This window comes from Octopus bimaculoides, chromosome 10, assembly GCF_046866305.1.
Source record: "Octopus bimaculoides isolate indiv1 chromosome 10, ASM4686630v1, whole genome shotgun sequence".
In the NCBI taxonomy this organism is placed as follows: domain Eukaryota; kingdom Metazoa; phylum Mollusca; class Cephalopoda; order Octopoda; family Octopodidae; genus Octopus; species Octopus bimaculoides.
Window position 1 is genome coordinate 19,966,493 of NC_142937.1, and position 23,645 is coordinate 19,990,137.

The 23,645-nt window shown below is 33.2% G+C and overlaps 1 protein-coding gene across 1 annotated transcript in view; it reads left to right on the top strand.

The window, feature by feature from the left end:
• LOC106876210 (uncharacterized) overlaps positions 1–23,645 on the top strand; it is a 493,844-nt gene that overhangs the window by 428,924 nt on the left and 41,275 nt on the right. The window contains exon 7 of the mRNA XM_089359095.1: positions 15,600–15,779. Coding sequence (XP_089215221.1) covers positions 15,600–15,779 — 180 coding nt within the window. The remainder of the gene's footprint in view (positions 1–15,599; positions 15,780–23,645) is intronic.

Consider the following 23,645-nt stretch of genomic DNA (forward strand, 5'->3'; position numbering starts at 1 on the left):
TAGTGAGAGATAACGGAATGTTACTTTCGATAAGGAAACAAATTGTAATCTGTAATCCGTTCATAGTTGTATTCAGCGAGGGAAATGCTTACCGAGGCATTATCTCCCACTTGTATTTGCTCTTGTCTTGATTTTCGGCGAGTTAGTGTGTTCCTTATCTGTTTCGAAGCTCTCACTTGAGGATTTTTGCGTGTTACTTGGCGAGCTAAATTGTCCCTGTTCTGTTTCGAAGCTCTCACTTCATGATTTCTCCGTGTTATCTGGCGAGCTAGCGTATCCCTGCTCTGTTCCGGCGCTCTCACTTCCGTATCACGGCGAATTCTATCAACCCCGAAATGATGAAAGGCAAAGTCGACCCCATCGGATTTGTTATTACAATGATATCTAGTGAATGTCAACACTAATGCTATTGAAGCAACTGCTGCTGAAGCAACTGCTGCTGAAGCAACTGCTGCTGAAGCAACTGCTGCTGAAGCAACTGCTGCTGAAGCAACTGCTGCTGAAGCAACTGCTGCTGAATCAACTGCTAATGCTGCTGCTACTGCTGCCGCTGCAACTATTGCTGCTTAGTACTTTAGTAAAAGGGGTAGCGGGCTGCAGATTCATGTGATACATAAAATATGCACATAGATACATACGTATATGCATACCCACAAACATGCATATACATATACGCAAACATATATACATACATGCATAGGTATATATACATACGTACACCCATATATACATACATATGTACGTATATACATACATACATACACACATACATAACCGTCAGAAAGATAATCTCGAGGACAAAGAAATAAGAACCCACAATATGGTAGACGCAATCGTCACTCGTAATGAAAAGGAATACTGGTGGAATAAACCAGTGAAGACCTCAGTAAAATGTAAGCATAACAGACCTGATATAATGATTCGGGATAGAGAAGAGAAATTGTGTACAGTTGTGAAAATTAGCTTCCCAAGTTGAAGATGAATGAAAAAGAGAACACCTATGCTGAACTATTGAGAAATCTACAGTTACTCTACAAGTTCAGCTTTATATCTGTCATTATTGGGGCCCTCGGATATGTAACACACTGCCTAAATACCAATTTTGAGAAATTAGGCTTCTCAAAACCAGAACGGAGAAAGCTAATTCGAAGACTACAGATCCAATCCATCACTGGAACTGTAAAAAACTGTAAAACTCTCCAGAAGTTTATCATTTAAATATATATGAACAACTATATGCATGAGAATACATACATAAAACATATAAATCTGCACATACATACATAAACACACAGAAATGCACTGTTGATGTTGAAATTCCAATGAAGGAACCTTAGATCTAGGTTAGAAACCGGTTATTTCTCTATTGGCAAGAAATCTTAAAATAAACTTAATAATGGCATACATACATACATACACACATACATACATCGCCATGATAGATCGCTGACTACTACACACATTTTTTCTCTCCTTGTTTCTCTCCTTGTTTCTTTCTGTGTTCCTTTCTGTGGAAGAGCGTAGGTTCGAAACGTTAAATACTTGTTCAATTCCCGAGCGTTATACTAATACATCTATTTGTTTTCTACACCACCTGTCTTCGTCTGTTGTTTTTTTTTTGTAAATTCTGCCTATACATACATACTTACATGCATACATACATACATACACACACTCAATGCATGTTTTGTATGCATGTGACTGGAAAGGAAAATGGAACTAGTGAGAGATAGAATTACATTTACACACAAACACACACACACACATACACACATATATGTACGGATATGTGTGTCTGTATATATATCTATTGGCGTATTTATATATGCATATATGTTTGTATATATATATATATATATATATATATATATATATATATATATATATATATATATATATAAATGGCTGCAGAAAATAAGTTCCACCGAAACACACTAAAGTAAGAAATCAGTGATAATAACATTAGTCTCATCCTTCTTCGTTTCTTGTTTTTCACTGACAACCAACGCGATATAAATCCAATTATTCCCCAACCTTGATATCAATGCCTACCTAATCCTGTTTGACTCATCTCGACACATTTGTGCAAGTGTTAGATAACACATATATCTTTACACCACATTACAAATTTTCTCTGTGCAACGTGCATTTCGAAATGGAGTTTAACACCCATAATAATTGCATTAAGAGTGTTGCTCTTACTTTCTATTGGTCTTAACAGAATCTCGCCATCTATCAACTATCACACATATTGATATCGCTGGCTTTATGCTCTCGCGTGTTTGTCACAATTGAACAGGGGAAGATTCTAATGAATAGGAAATTCTAATTACAGAGGCGGTTTCGTATGTATATGTTATGGAGCGACAAAGATGACTTTCTACTGTAGGATACGTATTTTAGTACCTCTAGTCTCATTAAATGTTTATAACATTTTAGCTCTGTGCAACAATGTTGTGAACGTTGTTGCTATTACCTATTAAATTGAAATCTTTTCATTCCTAAGTTACAGTACATCGGAGATATGGATAAGACAGTTACAAGTGTACCAGTGAAGAGATTGGTAGGACAGAAAGGAGTGAAGTGCTGCTTCGTATTTAAAAGTCACGTTATATACTATTTAATGTAATTCATCTATTCATTTGGAAGATAACGGTAGCCTCCATATTTAGCAGGAATCGATTAAAATTGATTCGAAATATGTGAATATTTTGACATAGAAGGAAGGGCTAAATTCCAGTGAAGTTTCTTCAATGGAATAAATTCCTTTAATATGTCATAAGAATCTCGAATGTTAGATACACATATTTAACTTATTGTCTAAATGTAAATGCGTCTTTGTAAAATATATTGGACTGTAATCATTAAAGAAAAATCCATTCAACAGATAAGAAATCATTTCTATTAGATAAAAGATTGTTATTAAAAAAATCAGAACAACGAAAATAATGCCATCTCAATACATGAACTCCATGTTTTCATTCCTAGTCGTTTCGTGATCCAATTTGTATTTCATCCTTCTGCTTTTGAGAGATTTCATCCTTCTGCTTTTGAGAGATTTCATCCTTCTGCTTTTGAATACTAGAGATTATTAAGCGACTGTGTCTCCACCTTTCTATTTATCTTTGCACAAGTACTAGAAGTATGTAAGTAATAAAGAATTATATCCTTGTTTTTCATGGAGATATGAACGTTGGAATGCTGATTTTACATGTGATTGCAGGCATAGGCAATTGCTGTACCTGCAATTATTTATGTCTTTATATATAGAAAATTGGGGGATATAATGATCTTTAGATTTTAAAGCTTCCAGGTTAGCTAATGCTGCTAATATTACTATATATTAAAGTATTTATTTTCTTGAACAATCTGAGGGAGAGCGTTTTGGTTTGGTGTCGCAGTAAATCGTAAATCATGATGTTGAGATGTTGCAGTTAGTATTATCATTGGAAAAGGTATCTATTTCAATTATCAACGCTGAAAATTTTTCCTATCATTCATATCGATATCCAATTCGGCTTGATTGATATTTCGTTTCAGTTTAAATGCTTCTTTCTGAGCAGAAGTCTGTAACGATGGCAGAAGCGCTATCCTCATAATTATAAATCTATGGCATTGCTATGTTTTTCAAACCAAACTGGGCCCGATTCATCTTGCAGAAATACAGTAGCTATTCGTGTTCTACAAGATTGTTTGTCCTCAACGAGAAAACCATTTCAAGAAGATTCGTCCGGTATTCTCGATATTTGTTTCATTGGTTGGAGAAGCCAAAATGAAAATAAAACAAATTGATTAAAATCTTTCAGAATACCTGTCGTATGATGGTATGCTATTGTTCACAGGTGTATGTACTAAGCAAAAACTATCTGAATCAAAAACAGCTTTATTCCCTCTTCAGAAACAGGAAATATTCGTAACATATTGTGAATAAACCAAATCAACCAACCAATCACACGACATTGTAGCTATACAAACGTTGTCTTATAACTAAATCAAAATATATAATTATTTCATTGATTGACTTGGTTTGTGTTTGCTGTAGAAACACAAGATAGATTTAATAGTACGGGCTAACACTTAACAGACTATATACACTTCTATATTATTAATGTTATTCAAGACTTGCTTTTCTGATTATTAGATTATTAGAAGACTGTTGTAATTCAAAATGTCATTGCTCGATCATTGTTGCACTTAAAACTGTATTAAACACCACCACTTTGGCTATTCGCCATCACTGCCACAAGCTGATTTACTGTATTGTCTTACGTTGTTTACATTTTACAACTAGCGATGCAGTGCACATGGGTATCACTGATCTTTATAAATCATTCATTTCCATTACAGTCGGTATTGATTTGTAAAGTCTATATTAGTTTGAAAGTTTATGTGGAAATACAGATGACATATAATTGTTGTTGTGATGTTTTTGTTAAGTTTGTTTGTGTGGGTTTTGAAGGCGTTCATTTTTCATTACTATACACATGTACGCATTCATACAGAAATTCATGTACATACACCACATGTACAGACATGCATAGACGTATACATACTAATATGTTTGTGTGCGTGTGTGCGAGCGTCCGTGCGTGTGCGCGTGCGTGTGTACGTGTGTGTGTGTTAATATAAACAAACGGATGAATAAAATATGTGAATGGACAAATAAATACAGAAGCTATAATGATAGATATATACAGAGTTGCACAAAAGAAATATTTACGGAAGCAAATGAATAAAGGATGTGTGATTAGATGGGATTGAAATATCTCTAAATATAATAGATGATTGAATTATAAATATCATGGAGTTAAAATCCTTGAAAATGTTAAGTCCGGTGATGCTTAAAAGATGATAGCTAAATCGATTAGATGACGTAGATTTGAATAATATTAAGTTTTCATGCCATTTCTTGTAATTTTTCACAAATACAATTGCGCGAATGTAAGCATTTAGATGTATTTACATTACATGTGTTCTCTCATCCAGATGCAATAATAAAAAGACACAAGAAATCTCTATCGACATTTTCATAGTCTCTTTGAAAATCACATTCTATGAGGTTATTTTTATTTGAACAGGATGGATCTAGGAGCAGAGAATACAGGGTGTCCCAGAATTGTATATCTAGCAGAGGGTGCCGAAATGTTCTAGGCTTTGTGTAAAAGAAAATACAGGAGGATCAGTTTATTATAATTTTATTCAACATATTCTCCTCTTAGATTCACACACTTATTGCGGCAGTGCTTAATTTTTTTTAAAGCCCTGTAAAAGAACTCGAAATTTTGAACCTCCAGCCAGGCCTTTCACAACACCCATAAAGCCAAGAATTTTCAGCACCCTCTCGTATGATTTAATAGATGGTTAACTCTGAGACTATATTACTAACATCATTTTAATGTTGCAACTTACCTAAGAGTGCGAGCTGGCAGAATCATTTCCGTGCTGGAAAAATGCTTAATGGCATTTTTTCCACCTTGGAGTTCAAATACTACCAAGCTTCACTTTGCATTTCATCTTTTCACCGTTAACAATAAAGTAAGTACCAGAAGAGCACTGACATCGATGGAATCGACTTCCAACTCACCTCAAAATAGTTGGCCTTGTACCAAAATTCGAAAGAAACTATTGAAACTTATTGATAAAGATTCTTTGTGGCCGATCATTCAGTAAAACTTAATAATAGTTTTCTTTAATAGAGTTCCAACGCTTTTTAAGTTTAGGCATGTTTCAAAACAAAGCTCCTTGGTCACTGTAGTCGCAATAATGATGTTGGTGTGTTCGTGACCACAATGCCAATTGGAAGACAAATTTCAATTTCTATCGACTAAATATCACAACAAACTCTCACGTATATATACTTATATATACACACACACACTTGCAAAGAAATATATATTCATTCAGGGAATAAAAGTATGGAAAATATGGTAAATACAAATGTATGTATGACTGTTACATACATGCATACAAAAGTTTTTGTTCTATATATGAATATAACTGTCGTGAGGGACACATTCACTCGATATGTTAATATGTCTTTTCTCTGTTGGACTTGTTGGTAATTTGGAAGAATGTCAGAAAGTTGATATTTCGCTTCCTCCCACCGATATTGCCCCATATCTTTCCTTAGAAACATATTTAGCAAAAGTTCAGTCATAGTGTCCATGACAGGGTACCACAGGCTGTTTCCAAAAAATTCACTTCAGTAACACAGTACATTGAAGTTCGCTCTAGTATTTTGAGCAGCTGGGTTTCAGTCTTCTTGTAAAAGAATTATGCATAGACGTAAAACTGCCGTATTAGCAATTAAAATTCCGGCTTTATAATTAATTATGCTGACTGCATCAGGCAGATAAATCTAGTAGAATATCTATAATCATTAGCGACAAAAGCAGTATTAATATTAATAGTAGTATGATAAGTAATATTTATCCCCACTGAAAAGTGTATGTTGTGTTGGAATACAAAATACTGTGATGGTTAACAGGGGAGAAACTGTTATATTGGTTTCCGGTGCATATAAACACTCTTGTTTACTACCAGATAAGGTTTTTTCGGCCTGTTCTGGCCTTGTCAGTGGTAAACGCCCGCTGGATTTAGCAATGATATCTCTGTTAGAGATATCGTTGCTGTCTCCAGCAATGGTGATCGAGGGTGATTTTATCTCTGGCTAGCAATGCAAATAAGAGTGCTTATATGTACCGAAAGTCAATATGAGAGTTACTCTCATGGTATTTTGTGTTCTAACAGAACATCCACTTTTAAGGGGGCATAAATATTACTTTTTAATAGAATTTTGTTCAAATGCACGTTACACATGCTAATGAGAGTTGAAATTCAGCGATCAATCAATAGATAAGCTATAGAAGATTTTATTTTACCTAATTTGACAAAACCGTGTGCCAATATTCGGCATTAACTGGTTTTCGAATGAAGGCAATGTAAACAATGAGATATGAAACTCCAGTTCGATGTGTATAATCAATTGGCGGCTACTGATAGTTTAATATGAAAGATTCGACAATAATCACCGATCTATAAACAATCAGTGTAGAACACTGATCACGCGTCTACAAATGAGACGCTACTAGGGACCTTGAACGAGCCGCCATCAAATCACACCTCTGTGTTTCCATTAAAGAAAGCACTTTGTTAAATAAATTAGTAGTTGATATAGCTGTAAGGCTATTGGATCATCCTGATTAAAATATATTTGTCATAGGTCTGTTGGGTTAGTGTTGGTGTGAGGTTAAGTAGCAACTATTCATGTTGAACCAATACTTATAGAGAAGATATTATAATTGCAAATATTCTGTTAAACACTAATGTAGAAATCATTATTATACATCATCGATTTTAGAAGTTGTTCTAAGGAAGGCGAGGCCCTTATTATATATCAAATATTGCCAACTAACTGCAAATAACTATCTTTACATTTAATAATTTTCTCTTGATTTCTTCGAGGAAACTAAACCTATATTTATCTCTGTTATCGAAAGAGAAATTTATTGTGATGAAAATATGACAGCGTCATGGTTTTCAGTTTTGCCTTTAAAGCAATTTCCAATATATGATCATTAATGTTATTATAGTTTACACATATCCTACTAAATATTACAAGGAAAATTGCTAGATGTTTTGGTTTCTAACTTCGTAGTGACTTAGGCTATATTACACCTAAATGTCATAACATCATACACCACACACGTAATTGCTGCTAGTGCATTCTGAGTGCAAGCCTGTTAAATTAAATTCTTTGATATTATATCATACAAATTTATTGAATGTTTTTGGTTTAGAGCAGGAAAATAAAATAAAGAACATGAATAATTTATTATTCTTAATGTTTCATTCATGTTACTCTTCAGTGCTCAAATATAATTAATAGCTTCTGCTTAGGCTTTAACTAATATGTCAACATTATTCTTGTCCATTACGTTAGATTTGTTGCTACGAACATAATCGTTTAGATATTATGTTCAGTATTATGAGGTTGTTTGATTCTTTATTTGTTCTTGTTGTTGTTATTACTATTTTCCCTAAAAATCTCGTACTATGGAACTTTGATTAAGTATAGAATTACAGGAAATCTGCTTTGGTATGAAAGAAGATTCTACTTAAATAACGCAGTATTCAACATACTTGCTTTTAATGTTTTCTTCCTGTCAATATAAATTTTGATCTGTCCCTAAACAGAAGGGAGGATGGATTATAAGATTTATGTTGAAATATGTTTTGATTTAAAAGAAAAAAAGGAATCAATTTAATTTCTAACAGTACTGTGTGTTTCTTGTTTCTTTAATCTAAAATATTTATAGCTAGAATCTTCAGTTTCTTTCTTTTTGATTCTTTCTATGCTTAATGTTAAAATCTTTACATAAAGAAGCACGCATAAAAGCAGAGGGCAAGTCGTTTCAAGGATATACAATTTGGAGCCAAATTGTTTGTGAAATTACATATTTCCATTAAAGAATATAGATGTATACCGAAGTTTCTCACAACACATGTAATATTGAAATTGTAAGTTCAATTACGTGTAAGCAGTTGAGGTTTCTTATATTCTCTCCATTCTATTATTTGCTACATAGAACAACACACTGATTCTCTCTCACCTTAGCCAGAGTAGTATTCGAAATCAATGTGTGCCTTCTAAAAGTCTGTCGAAGAAATACTGACATTTATTGTCCTTCGGAAAAGTAATAATATTCACATTAGCTTGTATTTACAGAGAGAAAAAAACCACAGTGATTATTGGAAAATACGGATTATTCAATTGCTATATAATATAATGTTGTTCAACCGCGCGGGCACAGAAATGTCGTGGTTCCTCATCGACTAGCGTCTGTACCCTGACATGCTCTCTTTAACCGTAATATTTTAATATTGACATTTGCACGACAGAGTCACAACACCTCACTTTTCTACTCTAAACCATGTTATTTCAAGTTTTCTGATTTTGTTGGAGAGTATATAAAACTCGTGCACGTTCGTACACTAATATTCGCCAAAATCCTTCTCGAGTCTTTAGAATAAGGAGCTGAAACATATGTTATAAATTGCTACAGTGAGATATTTGAAGGATGTTGTAAATATTTTTTAACGTAAGTATAAACAATCTGTGTATAATCATTTCATGATAGACACAAAGTTAATGTAGTGAACCTTTGAGCATATGCTCATAATTTTAAAAATTATTAAAATCCCTGTGTTGTATTGAATCGTAAAGCATATTATTAACAAACCCCAGTCTGCCTGGTTTATAGCCAAAAGTTTATGCTTTTCTTTACTAAATGTTTAGTAGTAAAAACATACAGCTCCTTAAATGCATTTACTCAACAGTATGGAAATGTAAATGTTCTTAACAAATAGGCCTATCTTTGCTTGAACAGCACTAGAGATGAATGAAAGCCAGCGAAAGTATGAAGAAACAAAATCCCAAGAGCAATTTATTGAAGGTATTTTGAAGGTTGAGGCATAGAAAAATCAAATCAGTAAAATACGAAAAGTTTACAAATTCAGATTTTTAAACACTGCCTAGAAGCTATATGAAATATGATCCAAAGATAACCGGGGAATTATGGTATTATTTTTTTCAAGTTAGAAAGCTTTCAATATGATATCCATTATTTTTCCAAATAAAAGCAATTTTCCGACACATTTGCAGATGTGCGGATATATTGTTTCAATATGTAAGCAGAAATACATTATCGAAAGAATGATGGAGTATTACGAAGATTTATGTCAAGATACATTATATAGGGAATAAATTTGGCCACAGGAAGATAGTTCAATAGAAAATCCATTTTCTTTTAAGGAAATATATATATGTGTGTGTATATATATATATATATATATATATATATATATATATATATAAGCATACAATATTATATAACAATTTTAATTCCGTATTGCGGGAATTAAAAAAAAAACGAACAATAAAAACCATTCTTTGAGGCATTTTATCAAAAATCTCTCGTGACCTGAGTAATAAATCAAATTCTCCGTTAATATTTTATACACATTCGTTCAACTCCTGGGAAATATTTTTGGAAAAATTATATTAAGTTATTTATAATATGTCATTATTCGTGTGACCTTCATGGTTGTTGTGAACATGTTGAAAGCCAAAAGATAAATTAATTTTATAAAAGACATATCGTTTAACAAGCCATGTTGTTATTTTTAAAACATTTACAAGTCATTTCTACTTGAAACAAACTATAGTTTCGCGGTAATTTGTTAAATAAATTAATCATCGTATTTTTACAATGTTTACCAATATTATATACAAAACGTTAAATGTATTCCACCAAAGATACGCAAGAGGAATTCTGAGAAGATCGCATAGAAAATGAAGACATTCTAGGGAAAGACAACACAAGACTATTTTGTAAAACCATCAAAGAACGAATATTAAAATTAGCGGGTAACAACATACAGAATAACGTTAGCATTCGGAGACCATTGGAAGAGAGGAAGAGTGAAAGACCAAAGACTACATAGCGTAGAGCATTCATAACTGAAATGAGAGAAGGCAATATCACAAGGACGGATGCAAAGAAAACTGCAGCCAACAGAAACTAGTGACAGCAATTTGCTGTCGAATGAGCTCAAGAACAGAGGAGGAATCGAAACTGAAAGTGAGCTGAACTGTCATTATAGTTATGACTAAATAATTTTCGAAAGAATCGGGATTGAGTCATGTTTCATCATAATCAAGCAATGCAATAAATAAAATCTATAATAACTAATATAAAACTATTGTCGTCATGGATCACAATTATACAGCAAATGCCTCTCATCTGGTTAAAGCAGAAGTCCTGAGTGATTGAAGTTTTCTGCTGCAAGTGACATAAGCAAACAGAAGTAAATTTCTGGACATTAAAATACTTATTTCACTCTAAGGGGGCCGGGCCACATCCAGGTCACGACTCCTGAGTGACCTTCGGCTAACAATTTTTAACCACTTGGATATCGGAGACTTGTGCATTTAAATCGTGTGGAAACTTCATTTACTTGTAACTCTCATTCATTAACTCAACTTTAAAACATAGACTTAAAGATGAAATAAATTTGGTTATCATCGTAGCGCTGAAACGTCAACGCTATCACAGTGATTAAGGGTTACTTTCTTTAACGTTAAAATACAAAGTTATTGCCTTCAAAACAGTGTATTACATGAAAATATATACAAAAAATAGCTAAACATGTTACGACATATCTAATATTTATAACATAAGTTTGTCAAAAGCATATATTTTTCTAATATGTAACAATATCGGAGTTATAACACAGTTTGCAGCAACAGAAATCTTGTCACCTTTTCAAAACTTGTTCGTGTTATGACGCCTCGTAGGTGATATGGACTACCATTAGTAAATATGTCTGAGTTTTCCGTTTGGAAATGTAATGCAATAAAGCAAGAAAATCAATTTGAAACTCTATACAATATGACTGCCAGAAGATTATTATGTTTTCTATTCTATTACTTTTACAAACCTGCCAAGTTCTCCGAATATACATATTTCATAAACACCTAATGTTTTCACAATGGAATTCGAGGCTATTGCGACTGACCATGGATAAAAATCTGCATGTGAGTATGAAGGTTCTCAACGACCGGTCAGTTTGTCGCCATCCGTAATTGTCTTCAATGATTCTAAATCCATGATCATAGGGAAAACGGAAGAGGAAAGGAAATTCATCAAATCCATCGAGACAGAAATATTGAAGACAAACCTTAATCGCATCAGTCGCACCTATTGCAGAAGTCATCCGAAGATCATGGACACCATCATGTGTTACTGATGAAAAGCAATAACTGGGTTCTGAAAGCACATTTAGTCTTTATAAAATATATAAATGTATGGAAATTGAAAGCTTGCTGAAGGTATTAGATCAGAAAATAGACTGACTGTTTTAAGATTAAAATGGATATTGTCTATATTTGAAATTGTAAAATTGTATATATTTACAAGCATGTTTCGTAGCTCTTAGATTATCGCGGGTATCAAATGTTCTCCAAACATCCCGAATGATAGCCTTCTTCATGCACTCACCCCTATCATATCGTCCCAGAACATACTGCTCCACATCCTCCTTGGTCTTCCTCTCGGGCCTTTTCCTCCTACCTGCGTCAACTCTATCACGGTAGTAGCATGTTTCTCCTACAGTAAAAGAAAAAAAAACACATGACCAGTAAACCGCACCTGCCTCTTAGTTACCATGTCGTACAAACCACTCATCCAGCTGTCCTCATCACCTCTTTAACTCTCAGTCTGACCCAGAGTAATATGTCCGGGATTAAATGTAGGCAGCGTCGATGGAACACGTCCAGCAACTGGGATATCTTCGATATCTTATTCAGAGTTACTAGCGGCAGCTAGTATAACAATAAATGAGTGTAGATACATTCTAATCTTTTTACAGATGGTCTTCGATCTCGATATTGGACGAAGGCCTTCGAATACTGACATCGCTTTATCTAACCTGATCTTGCTATCAACTTTTGCATTACTCTCGACGGAAATAGAAGTGGCTCTATGCATATAGGACAAGCAAAAATTCTGAGGCATCGAGTAATTAATCCTACTGTGGTGAGTCATAGTTTCTTCTTTAATGGGTTTTTAAGAATCACCCGGAAGAGGTTGTTCTAGGTTCAACATGCCTTTTTGTGTAGTAGTAACGTTGGCCAATGTGAGAGCAGAATTTGCTTGCGTCTATCACTTTAGTTTAGTAGGTAGACGTTCGAGAATTAAATATTTTCTCACTCTAAATTGGAACAATATTTTGGTTGCTGATTTTGTTATATTGCATGTGAGATCGCCAGTAAAGATTACACAGTGCTTATAAAGCTTAGCATTTGTTGTAACTTTAATGGTGTCAATTACACGCTGATCACGATTAGAGATCGTAAATTTGAAGACTGCTCCCTTGATATGTACAGGGATTCTATTTCGGAATTGTTCAATTAAGCAAATTTATAATGTTATTATTGAAGTATTATCTCAATGTTCCTATTCAATCATGAATGTGAACGTTTCATATAAACGCCTCAAAAAGCGTGAGAGTGGAATAATCTACACTGGAGTGAAATGGCACATGCATCTCCTTAATATACATATGGAAATGACATAGTGACACAAGCATACAGTAGCGATGCACAAGGACAGGGTACTGATAAAACGTGGCCTGTAGAAGCTGGCTGTGAAGATGTGACCTGAGTGAGAGAATGCTTCAATTCAAAGAGACGTGAAACGAATGAAGCTGGCATGAAAGAGTTTCTCTCTTTTGTTGGCAGTGACTAATGCTTTGCTACTATCAAGTGCAAGGACAAAGTTCACACCTTATGTATCAGCGGTGATAGAATAATTGTTTCAAATTTTGGTACAAGGCCAACAATTTTGGGGGAGGATGCAATTCGATTACATCGGCCCACGTGCTCAACTGGTACTTATTTTATCAATTGCGAAAATATGAAAGGTAAAGTGTGTTCCGGCAACATTTGAACTCTACTAAGTATTTTTTCCGGCGCGGTAACGATTCTGCCAGCTCGTCGCCTTAAGGCTGATCGAATATTACCAGCAAAGGCAGCGAGCTGGCAGAAACGTTAGCACGCCGGGCGAAATGCTTAGCAGTATTTCGTCTGCCGCTACGTTCTGAGTTCAGTTTCTGCCTAAGTCGACTTTTCCTTTCATCCTTTCAGGGTAGATAAATTAAGTACCAGTTACGCACTGGGGTCGATATAATCGACTTAATCCCTTTGTCTGTCCTTGTTTGTCCCCTCTATGTTTAGCCCCATGTGGGCAATAAAGAAATAAGAATCTTAGCTTAAAAGAGAAGCTGGTTTCCAGTAAGAACTCCATAACTTTCTACAGAGATTGTTATCGGTCTCTGAGAATATCAAGGGTCTCATTTCGGTGAAGCAGTTTTATATATCTAATTCATGTCGGCGTATGGCATCCCGTTACTTTGTTGCAAAATATATCTAATAGAAGCTGATCATATTTTTAAAACTACACTGTATGAAAGGTATAATTTGAGAAATTCGTAGATTTAACCAAATGTATACCTCTAAAACAAATTCCTTAAGTTAGGTTTCACATCTTAAATTTGCAGATCTTGTAATTCGTTAAATTATGCATTATACATTCACTGGAAAACATACGGATAGTACATGTGAATAAACACATTGCACACCCGGAACATTCGAGTGTATCTGACACACATAAACTAAAGTTCTATTTTCCACAGGAAGACATATAAGCACTCTTCTCTTTTCCTTGAATCGTGCTTCTTAAGTCTCCAAAGTATGCACTAGAAATTATACAAACTATCAATTCTATATATTTTTTAACCCACAATATTTTTATTTAAAATCAACCATACGAATGATACAGTTTATCGATGCTACTATTGTAAAGTATTTCGAGAGTAAATTGGGTATTCATTCATTTTAGGAAATCCTCTAGTGCATTACTGCAATGTTAAATGGCAAAATAATTGGGGGATATATTTATGTAAATAAGGCTCAGTGGTATTGGCTCCTCGGATACGATGATAATCTCAATTATGATAACAAAATGACTGTTCTTGTAAAAAGAATAAAACATAGATGTGTTGCATGTTTATATACAGTTATATCTTTATATTCTTGTATATTGTCATATATTGTTATATTTATGCATTGCTCTATATGTTTATACATTTATATATCATTATATTGATTTGATTCGCATAATTATTATTATTACTATTATTATTATTAATATTATTTTTTGTTGTTATCATCAGCAGCAGCAGCAGCAGCTTTCTATTCTGTTTCCATTTCTTACCGAGTGTCTTCCTGACACTTAGGGCAGAGTAATACAGTGTATACATTGGTAGGGCATTAAAATAATCACACCAGATTGTTCATTTACAAAGTTATGTGACAAAGGAAAAGGAGAAGAAAGACAGAGAGAAAAAGGAAAAGCAAATGAAAAAAAAATAAATAAAAAGAAAAAAAAGAAAGAAAATTCACAAAGACAATGCTCATCCCAGTACGTGTGACGTACCAGTAAAGACAATCTTTTGCACTTTCTGCGTGGATGGTTATTATTAAGTCGGTGAGCTGGAAGAAATGCTAGCACGCCCGGCGAAATACTTAGCGGTATTTCGTCTGTTTTTACATTCTGAGCTCAAATTCCGCCGAGGTCGACTTTACCTTTCATCCTTTCGAGGTCGATAAATTAAGTACCAGTTGCGTACTGGGGTCGATCTAATCGACTGGTCCTTCTCCCCCAAAATTTCGGGCCTTGTGCTTAGAGTAGAAAAGATTATTATTATTATTATTATTATTATTATTATTATTATATGAATCCTCACATATTATTTTGATGGGTATGGTGGAAAGCGTCAGTTGTCTACAGCCAGAATACTAACGTGACACTTGTTTACTGGTCATGCTTGAACAACTCTGCGTAGAATTATTGCAGTTTCAAAAATGCTGATTTTTGTACGTGTTCTAACTTTACATTTGTACGAATCTTTTTTGAACAATGCTGATACTTGAGTGCTGATATTATTATTATTATTTTTATTATTTTGTATTGCAGGACAAGTACCTACTGATCTCAATGGTTATGCTATCGACGGTATGTGCATGGCACGGCTTAGTTACATTATTGGACCACGACAAAGAAAATGCAGACCGAGTAGAAATAATAATTCTTAGCGTCCTCAGCATAGTATATATCTCGTACAATGTTGGCTTTGTCATCATCATCCATATGTATGTAAGTATAATTTTACACAACTTTGTTCATTTTATTTTTCTCATTTGATGGATTCCATAATCATATGTGTATGCACTTATATACTTTACATTAAGTGAATTATGGCTGACTCATAGTTTATTCAGTGTCCCCATTGCTTAGAGTAGGAATTTTTATATCTTATAATTTTAGTTTTTCCCTAATTAAGGAATGTTCTTGAACCCTAATGAGTTATAAGTGCACCATTCAAGATATCGATATTCTGTAGTGATTTTAAGAGCAATAAACAGAAATTGAATGTTCCATAAGATTTATTATGCCTTTCTGAGTGCTGCTTCTCATAATTTATAGATATACACTTTTTAACTACATAACATCACTGCTGTTTGCAAAGAAGAACTGCACTTGTTGACAGTGTCTACAGGAATTTAGGTGGACTCTTTTTCATTGAATGCACTAAATTCTAGATTACAAGGCAGACGTTCTCTGCAGTTTCTCTGCTTGCCATCCTTTCTGCTTGATCCAGTATTTACTAATGATATAATGTTGATAACTTCGGTTAATACGATTTTTTCAATTTCTTTTTGTTACTTCAGCTGCCATTAGATTTTTGGAGAGGTTGAGGTTAATTGTCCTATTGAAAATGTATTTCCTACTGAAAATGTATTTCATTGTTTTAGTTTTACAGTAAAAGGCTGAATATAACAGATGTACTAAGAATAGACCGTATTCAAAATTAATAGCTGTTATTATTACACACACATCGTTTTTCCTAAACGTCTTTCGTGCAAAGTGACTTGACGCCACATTTATGGATAAATCAGTGTTTATTAATAAAAGATGCAGAACGTGTGTGTAGAAGCATTTATCAGGATCATAATCAACTTAATAATGGTATTTAGGCTTCAGCAAGAAGATAAGGCGACGAGTTGGCAGAATCGTTAGCGCGTCGGACAAATGCTTAGCGTCACCTTTTTCTGCTTTAAATACTGTTTATTAGTAAAGTTTATTGATTAATGATTTGTTGATCTGCCTCTCTGCTAGAGTTCCATAATTTCACTTTTCTATTCTGTATCACAAATATAGTTTCATATGAGCATTATCCATTTTTTTGCGAAGAAAAGGAAACTTTTACACACGTAGACTAAATTCTCAATATGCAGAGGCATTTACTGAAAGAAAGAAAGAGAAATTACTTTTTGAATAAGCATCATATTGTGGCATCAAATTTATTCAGTGACATCATCTGCATACTCTACTTTCTTGAGACAGAGTAGAAAACCTGATAATCATTGATCAAGCCGCGTAACATTTTCTTTTTGCGCACATAAACACAGTTTAATACCTTCTGTTTGAGAAGCTGGTAGAGTTTCTCGAGAAGTGGGCATACTGAAATTCTGGTCTACAAGAAATGCATTATCTTTCTCTAATCATATAAATGTTCACTTATTCTTTCGAATAGCACTTTGGAGAGTTACTCCTAGATTTTCGACATACACTAATATGACGAGAGGTAGAAAGAAATGAAGGTGTTTTCTAGAGTTCGTTGTTGCGCTACCCATAATGAGACATCTAGCTACTTGGTTTGAAATAATTAAGACAGTGTTGTAACTGGATTGTGACTCTCACAGCAGTATGAAAATTGATGATCAACAATTCTGAATGCTGTCTATGATAAAAAAATTCAGTTTTCTAATCTCTAACAATTATCAACTGAAGACGTTTTTTATGTTTTTTTATTCACTCTTCCCTATATTATACCGTGCTAACATATTTGGTAACTGAGCAGCTTTTTCAAAACATGTATTTCCAAAAGTTGCTATGATACATCCATCAGCGTAGGGTTACTGCGACATTCTGTATTTATAACAATGTCAAATTGATTATCATTTCTATCTAGATATCCCGCTGGAGATGACTTTAATTTCCGTCTTCCCCAAATCATTAGAAAATGCATCTGTTATTTATTTCGATTTAAAAATCCTTACTCTTTAGTGTTCTCAAATCACAAGTGTAACAATGCCTTCCAGACATGACCTCGTAGCTGATTTTCGAACTCTGCACAAGGATTAGCCACTATAGATTACGTTTTCCCTTTTTTAATGTAATAAGATGTGGTAACAAAGGAATTCCGGTGTTTATTTGAGCAGGACAAGCGTTTTCTTTGCATCAGTCCCAATTCTGGAAATAACGAGTATTATCCCATTCTTGCTAGTTTTCAGACAATTTCTATAACAAAACACCTCATTTATGCACTAACCTTGTCTGGCCTGATTTTAATTTGCCAAAAGCAAAACAAAAGACTTTAAAGAATAAATGAAGTTCCTTCCTCTTTTCGATGAAAGGGTTTTAAGAGCCAGTGAATTAAAAAATATTGCTTACTTAATAAAACTGTGATTAGGGTTAATTTTTTTTCAAGTTAGTCATTATTTGATGAAAAAAAAACCTGTGTTTGGGCAATAATAAGTTGGGAATGATGCATTCACTAATGGGTTGTTTAAAAATGAATGTACTCTTCGCTTAAATGTTGGCGCTGCTGTAGATGGTGACTCATCCGTTCAAAAATGCATTCTCTCCTTTTGTGTTTAAATTCACACCATTTCATTAAAGATCCCTATGTTGACAAGAATTGTATTGTCACAAATTCCCAGTTGTATTTGGTTTCGTGTGTTTAATGAATTTTTGTTAAGACATAAAATCGTTTTTCTTAAAGAACATCAATTATGTTTTGCAAGATTTACCAAACGATATAAAAAAGGAAAAGCAAATTAGAAGCAAATTTATATAGGAAAATAAATGTCATTTCTTAAAAAAAAAAAAGAAAATATGATTAAATGGATTTTAAAAATAAAGGATAAATAAACGTGCAATAATAAAAGTAATTTTGGTTCAAACTAGAAGTGATATTTGAATGAGAGTGTGGACAGACTTGAAAGAAAATTCGTGTAACTCGAAAACGATATCGAAACAAATAGGAAGTAGTCAATATAAATTTTTAAATCAAAGGAGAAATTTTAGATAATTGGAGAGATTTAAAACTTCTTGATAATATTTATGTAATTTCCAAAATTGTGTAAAAATGTTAACAAAACCAAACCTTTATATATATAACGATTTGATATCATGTGCTATATACTATGAGAAAATATCAATACTGCTATAGAAAAGTTCCTTCCCGCATTAATTTATTGACTGTTGTTTTTATAGATATTTATTGGTATCATAATATTATTTACAGCTTTTGGCAAATTTAATTTACATCTCCAACAAGGAAAGCAATGATTATATTTTTTATATAATTAGATATTCAGAAATAGGAAGATGATAAACTGAATATTGGGTGGTCCATATTCTGTTAAGGGTATGGACAAATGCATTTGATACACATTGACATATACGAGTCATGTTTAGGTATATACCACGTTAGTTATCCACATTATCGTCTGGTAGAGTCACCCATCTAGCTTGATCTTAGCACCGGGCTGTTGTATACTCTGCGTAAATGTTCTTAATATTCGGTTGAAACTAATGCACCCTTAATATGAAATTCTGAAACTAACACCTTAAGAACTTATGTCAGAAGATCTGCGAAAATATGCATTCCTGAGATGAGATACATTTTGCAATGAATATAATGCACATAATATAGGGAGGATATTATAATCAGACTTTGTAAAACAAGCCATTAGATCACGAATTTTGCGTCAAAGCACTAAGTACAATTTTAACTTACAGCGTCGTTGTCTACCCGTTTGCATGCTACTGTAATAGGGTCAGAGTTATTGTTGCATGATATTCTATTTTTTGCTGACGTTTGTATCAATCAATTATTTACTTGACATAATACTCCTTGATTAATGTTAACTTACTTAGTTCAATGATCATCAAAAATCTAAATGAACTTGTATAAGCGCTTCGGAAATAACAATATTAGCTCATTGACAAATATTATATCATTTACTACAGAAGGACAACATTGGAACTTTTTGTTTTTAATCGATCTTCTCAGCGTAATGGTCGAAATCACGATGGTATATTTAAAAAATGTGCATGCTACGTCGTACGGGTGGGCAACCGTCACAAACTACCATATTTAAAAATATAAATAACTGTCAGAGGAGGACCACAATACTTTTTAATAATCCGTTCCAACCAAAAACTTTCTGTATTATTGCTACACATGCTACAAATATCAATGAAATTTCTGTCTTGGACAAATAACTCTGTGTCCTCTGAACTAAGAGTCATGTTGAATAATATATATATGTCATAATTAAAAACACGAAATTATTTTGCTCATATGTCTACTCGTTCAGACAATATCTTGGCTAAAAGCCCACAAGAAATAGACATTCTTTCCTATTTTTTGCCCTTGTATATTGTTAATTCATAAGTACACTATTATTTATTGATTGACACAAACATTTGTTACTTTGTAATTAATGTTTTTTATCAGTGGTAGCTGTTACGTCTACATGTAGCAACACCACCACCGAGATATCTTTAAAAAAAAAAGAAAAGATTTTTGTTAATACAAAATGAGTATTTGAAACCAGCATAAAATTTATATCCGTCTCAAATACTTATTTAATGTTACTCTGACCATTTTTGTAATTATCAAATATAAAATATTTCTCAAGTCTCGATGCAAAGTTTGTGAATATTTGGTAACTTAACAATGGAAAGGAGCCAGGACACTAATTAAGGAAATGTTGCGTCGAAATGTATATATTATTGTATTTTATTCAATTGGTATGCTGTTACTTCCTTATTAATGTTCAAAAATGTTCTAGAATACCAAGGCTGTATTTGATTATCAGAGAAAGAATTTAAAAGCATCTGTCATGTAACGGACTCATAAAATGATCTTGAAAGCAATCGATAAACTAAACTTATGAAAACCTCATTAATCATTACAATATTTTCCCCTCTTACAGTTTGCTGATAATAATTTTACTTATCTTATTGTCATATACACTGACAAAACAAATCATGAATCCCAGGCTCTTAATCTGTTTCCATGTTGATTTACTTGGCAAAATTTTGAGCGGATGAATAGAAATTTAATTTTAATGACATCTCGTTGACTGGAAATGTGTCAAATTTATTAATATAATTTACTTACATTTATAAAGAAAGAATGTAGAAGCTATAAGCATTCCGATCAATGAACTTAAAAACAATTTTTTCGTTACTATTGTTGTTCTATCGGTTAGGCACAATCAGTAGGGAACTGAAAACAATGCGCAAACCTATCTAGAACCCCACTTTTTTTTTGTTTTTTGCTAAATGTAAGCTGAGATGTAACATGCGAGGGTGGAGCCAGGTTGATAAATTTGCTCTCGTATCAACGATCTATCGCAAAATTGAGGTGAGGGTGATATCAAAATTTACTTCCTAAAGTTATTTTTTATTTTAACTCATTCCATTAGACATAAGCCTCAACTTTACAGTGTCTATTTTCTCTTAGTATAAACTTTCAGGAATATACACAAACCAAAAAAAGCAAAAGCGGTGTAAACGCCATATATTTTTATGGTATTTACGCCATATTACCATATTAATATTTTCTTAATATCGCTTCATGTTACTTTATATCATTTAAAATACAACATAAAACTTGATAGAAAACAATATTTTACATATGATGTCAGGGACTCTTGAGCCAGAGGTCAACCGCCACTATCAATAACAATACAAAATCACACATGGTGCATTATATTAGTAGAATTTGAGACGAATAATCGATAAATGTCTGAGAAAAAAATGCGAATAAGTCTAGTTAGCTCATAAACATGAACATTGTATTTTAATAAACTGTTAATCGAAGAGCTTAGTCTCAAGCAACTCGATATTTTATTATGCATACGTACACACAGAGAAATCACACGCGCCCTCATACATGTTCACGCATATACTTTCATGTGTATATATATAAATATATATATATATATATATATATATATATATATATATATATATATATATATATATATATATATATACATACATGTTTATATATATATATATATATATTTGTTTTGCAAGATTTTTGATGTGAAATCGTGTGTTGAAACAGATGTTGTTGTACTTGGGGATGGTCATATATATATATATATATATATATATATATAGTGTATATAAGAGAATCTTCCTTCAACAGGCAGTTTTACACGCTAGAAGGAGTAGTCAAAATGACCAAAGCCACATTTAAGAGTAAATTTTGAAGTTTCGGTCATTTTGACTACTTCTTTTAGCGTGTAAAACTGCCTGTTGAAGGCAGTTTTCACTTGTGTTTAAATATACACTATTTTATACTGAGAATATGTTGTCTATTGACTGTTTATACATGCTAGGCCACTGGTAGTGAAATTTCTAAAAAATATTCGTTACCCTATATTTTACACATACATATGATAAACACAAATGCACAGACACAGTCACACACTAGCTATCTATCTATCTATCTATCTATCTATCTATCTATCTATCTATCTATCTATCTATGTATCTGTCTGTCTATACATACATGCATACATACATACGTACATATAATTCGATATCTTTATATATACAGAAATATACAACTATATGAATATGTGGCCTAGTGGTTAGGGAGTTGGACTCACGGTCGCGAGATCTTGGTTTCAATTCCTGGAAAGAATGGTGAGTGGTGTTCTTGAGCAAAATACTTCATCTTACGTTGATCTGCGTTCACGTCGACATCTGTCGCGTGGCACACAGTGCACCTGTTCAGACAAAGTCGATTTAATGGAGGCAGTGAGCTAATGTACGGCAGGAAAATTTGATCACATTTGTGCAGCTCGTTCGGAAAAGGCTGAACGCCCATGCGTCGAATTCGACAGGAGAGTCCATCATCATCATATATGTGTATAGGCAAATACTCGAGAAGCGGAAGACACATGATTCCCATGCACTTTTAGAGGTAAAAAGTGATCATGGTGGTGTATAAGAAACCATATAATATCATATATTGACGTACGTTTAATGACGTATTCGTATAGAAATGCCAGTGAAATTCACAGAAATAGTAGACAACAAATATCTGTTTTGGTAATTTGATTGAGAAGTAAAGAACTTGTTACTATTGAGTTAATGTAATGCAAGCGAAAGACAAAAGCAGACATGGAAGAAAAACTCTGAATGTTGTAATAGAAAATAATAGTTGGTACCTAGGGATAGCATTGGTCATTGTTTGAAAGTACAATAACTGTTGCAATCTTGAAGCCATTGACCGTTGAACTCGGCCACGAGTAAACAGCCAGACCATATGCATGCTTTATACATACATACATACATACATATATACATATAAGCACACACTCAATAGACATATTCATACACATATATACACAAATATACATAGATATATATATAGAGAGGTAGATACACATAAATATATATGTATATATGTATATATATAATAAAAAAATAAGCAACACGGATTTCAAAGGTGATTGCAGTACGCACGTTTCATGCTACTTCAATTTATTTAAGTAATGCGAGCATTACCTTAAATGCAATATGAAGAGCAATCTTCAGCTGCACGAAAATGCAGAAAAAATTACTGTAGAAAAGACATATTATAAATGTGGCAACGTTTCAAATCCAAGTGGGAGAGAGAATACATAAAAATCCAAATGTGAGGAAGAATAGACTCGGCTATGTCAAGATGGACTTATGTATTATTCCTCACATTTGGATTTTTATGTATTCTCTCTCCCAATTGGATTTGAAATGTTGCCACATTTATAATATGTCTTCTCTACAGTAATTTTTTCTGCATTTTCGTGCAGCTGAAGATTGCTCTTCATATTGCATTTAAGGTAATGCTCGCATTACATAAATAAATTGAAGTAGCATGAA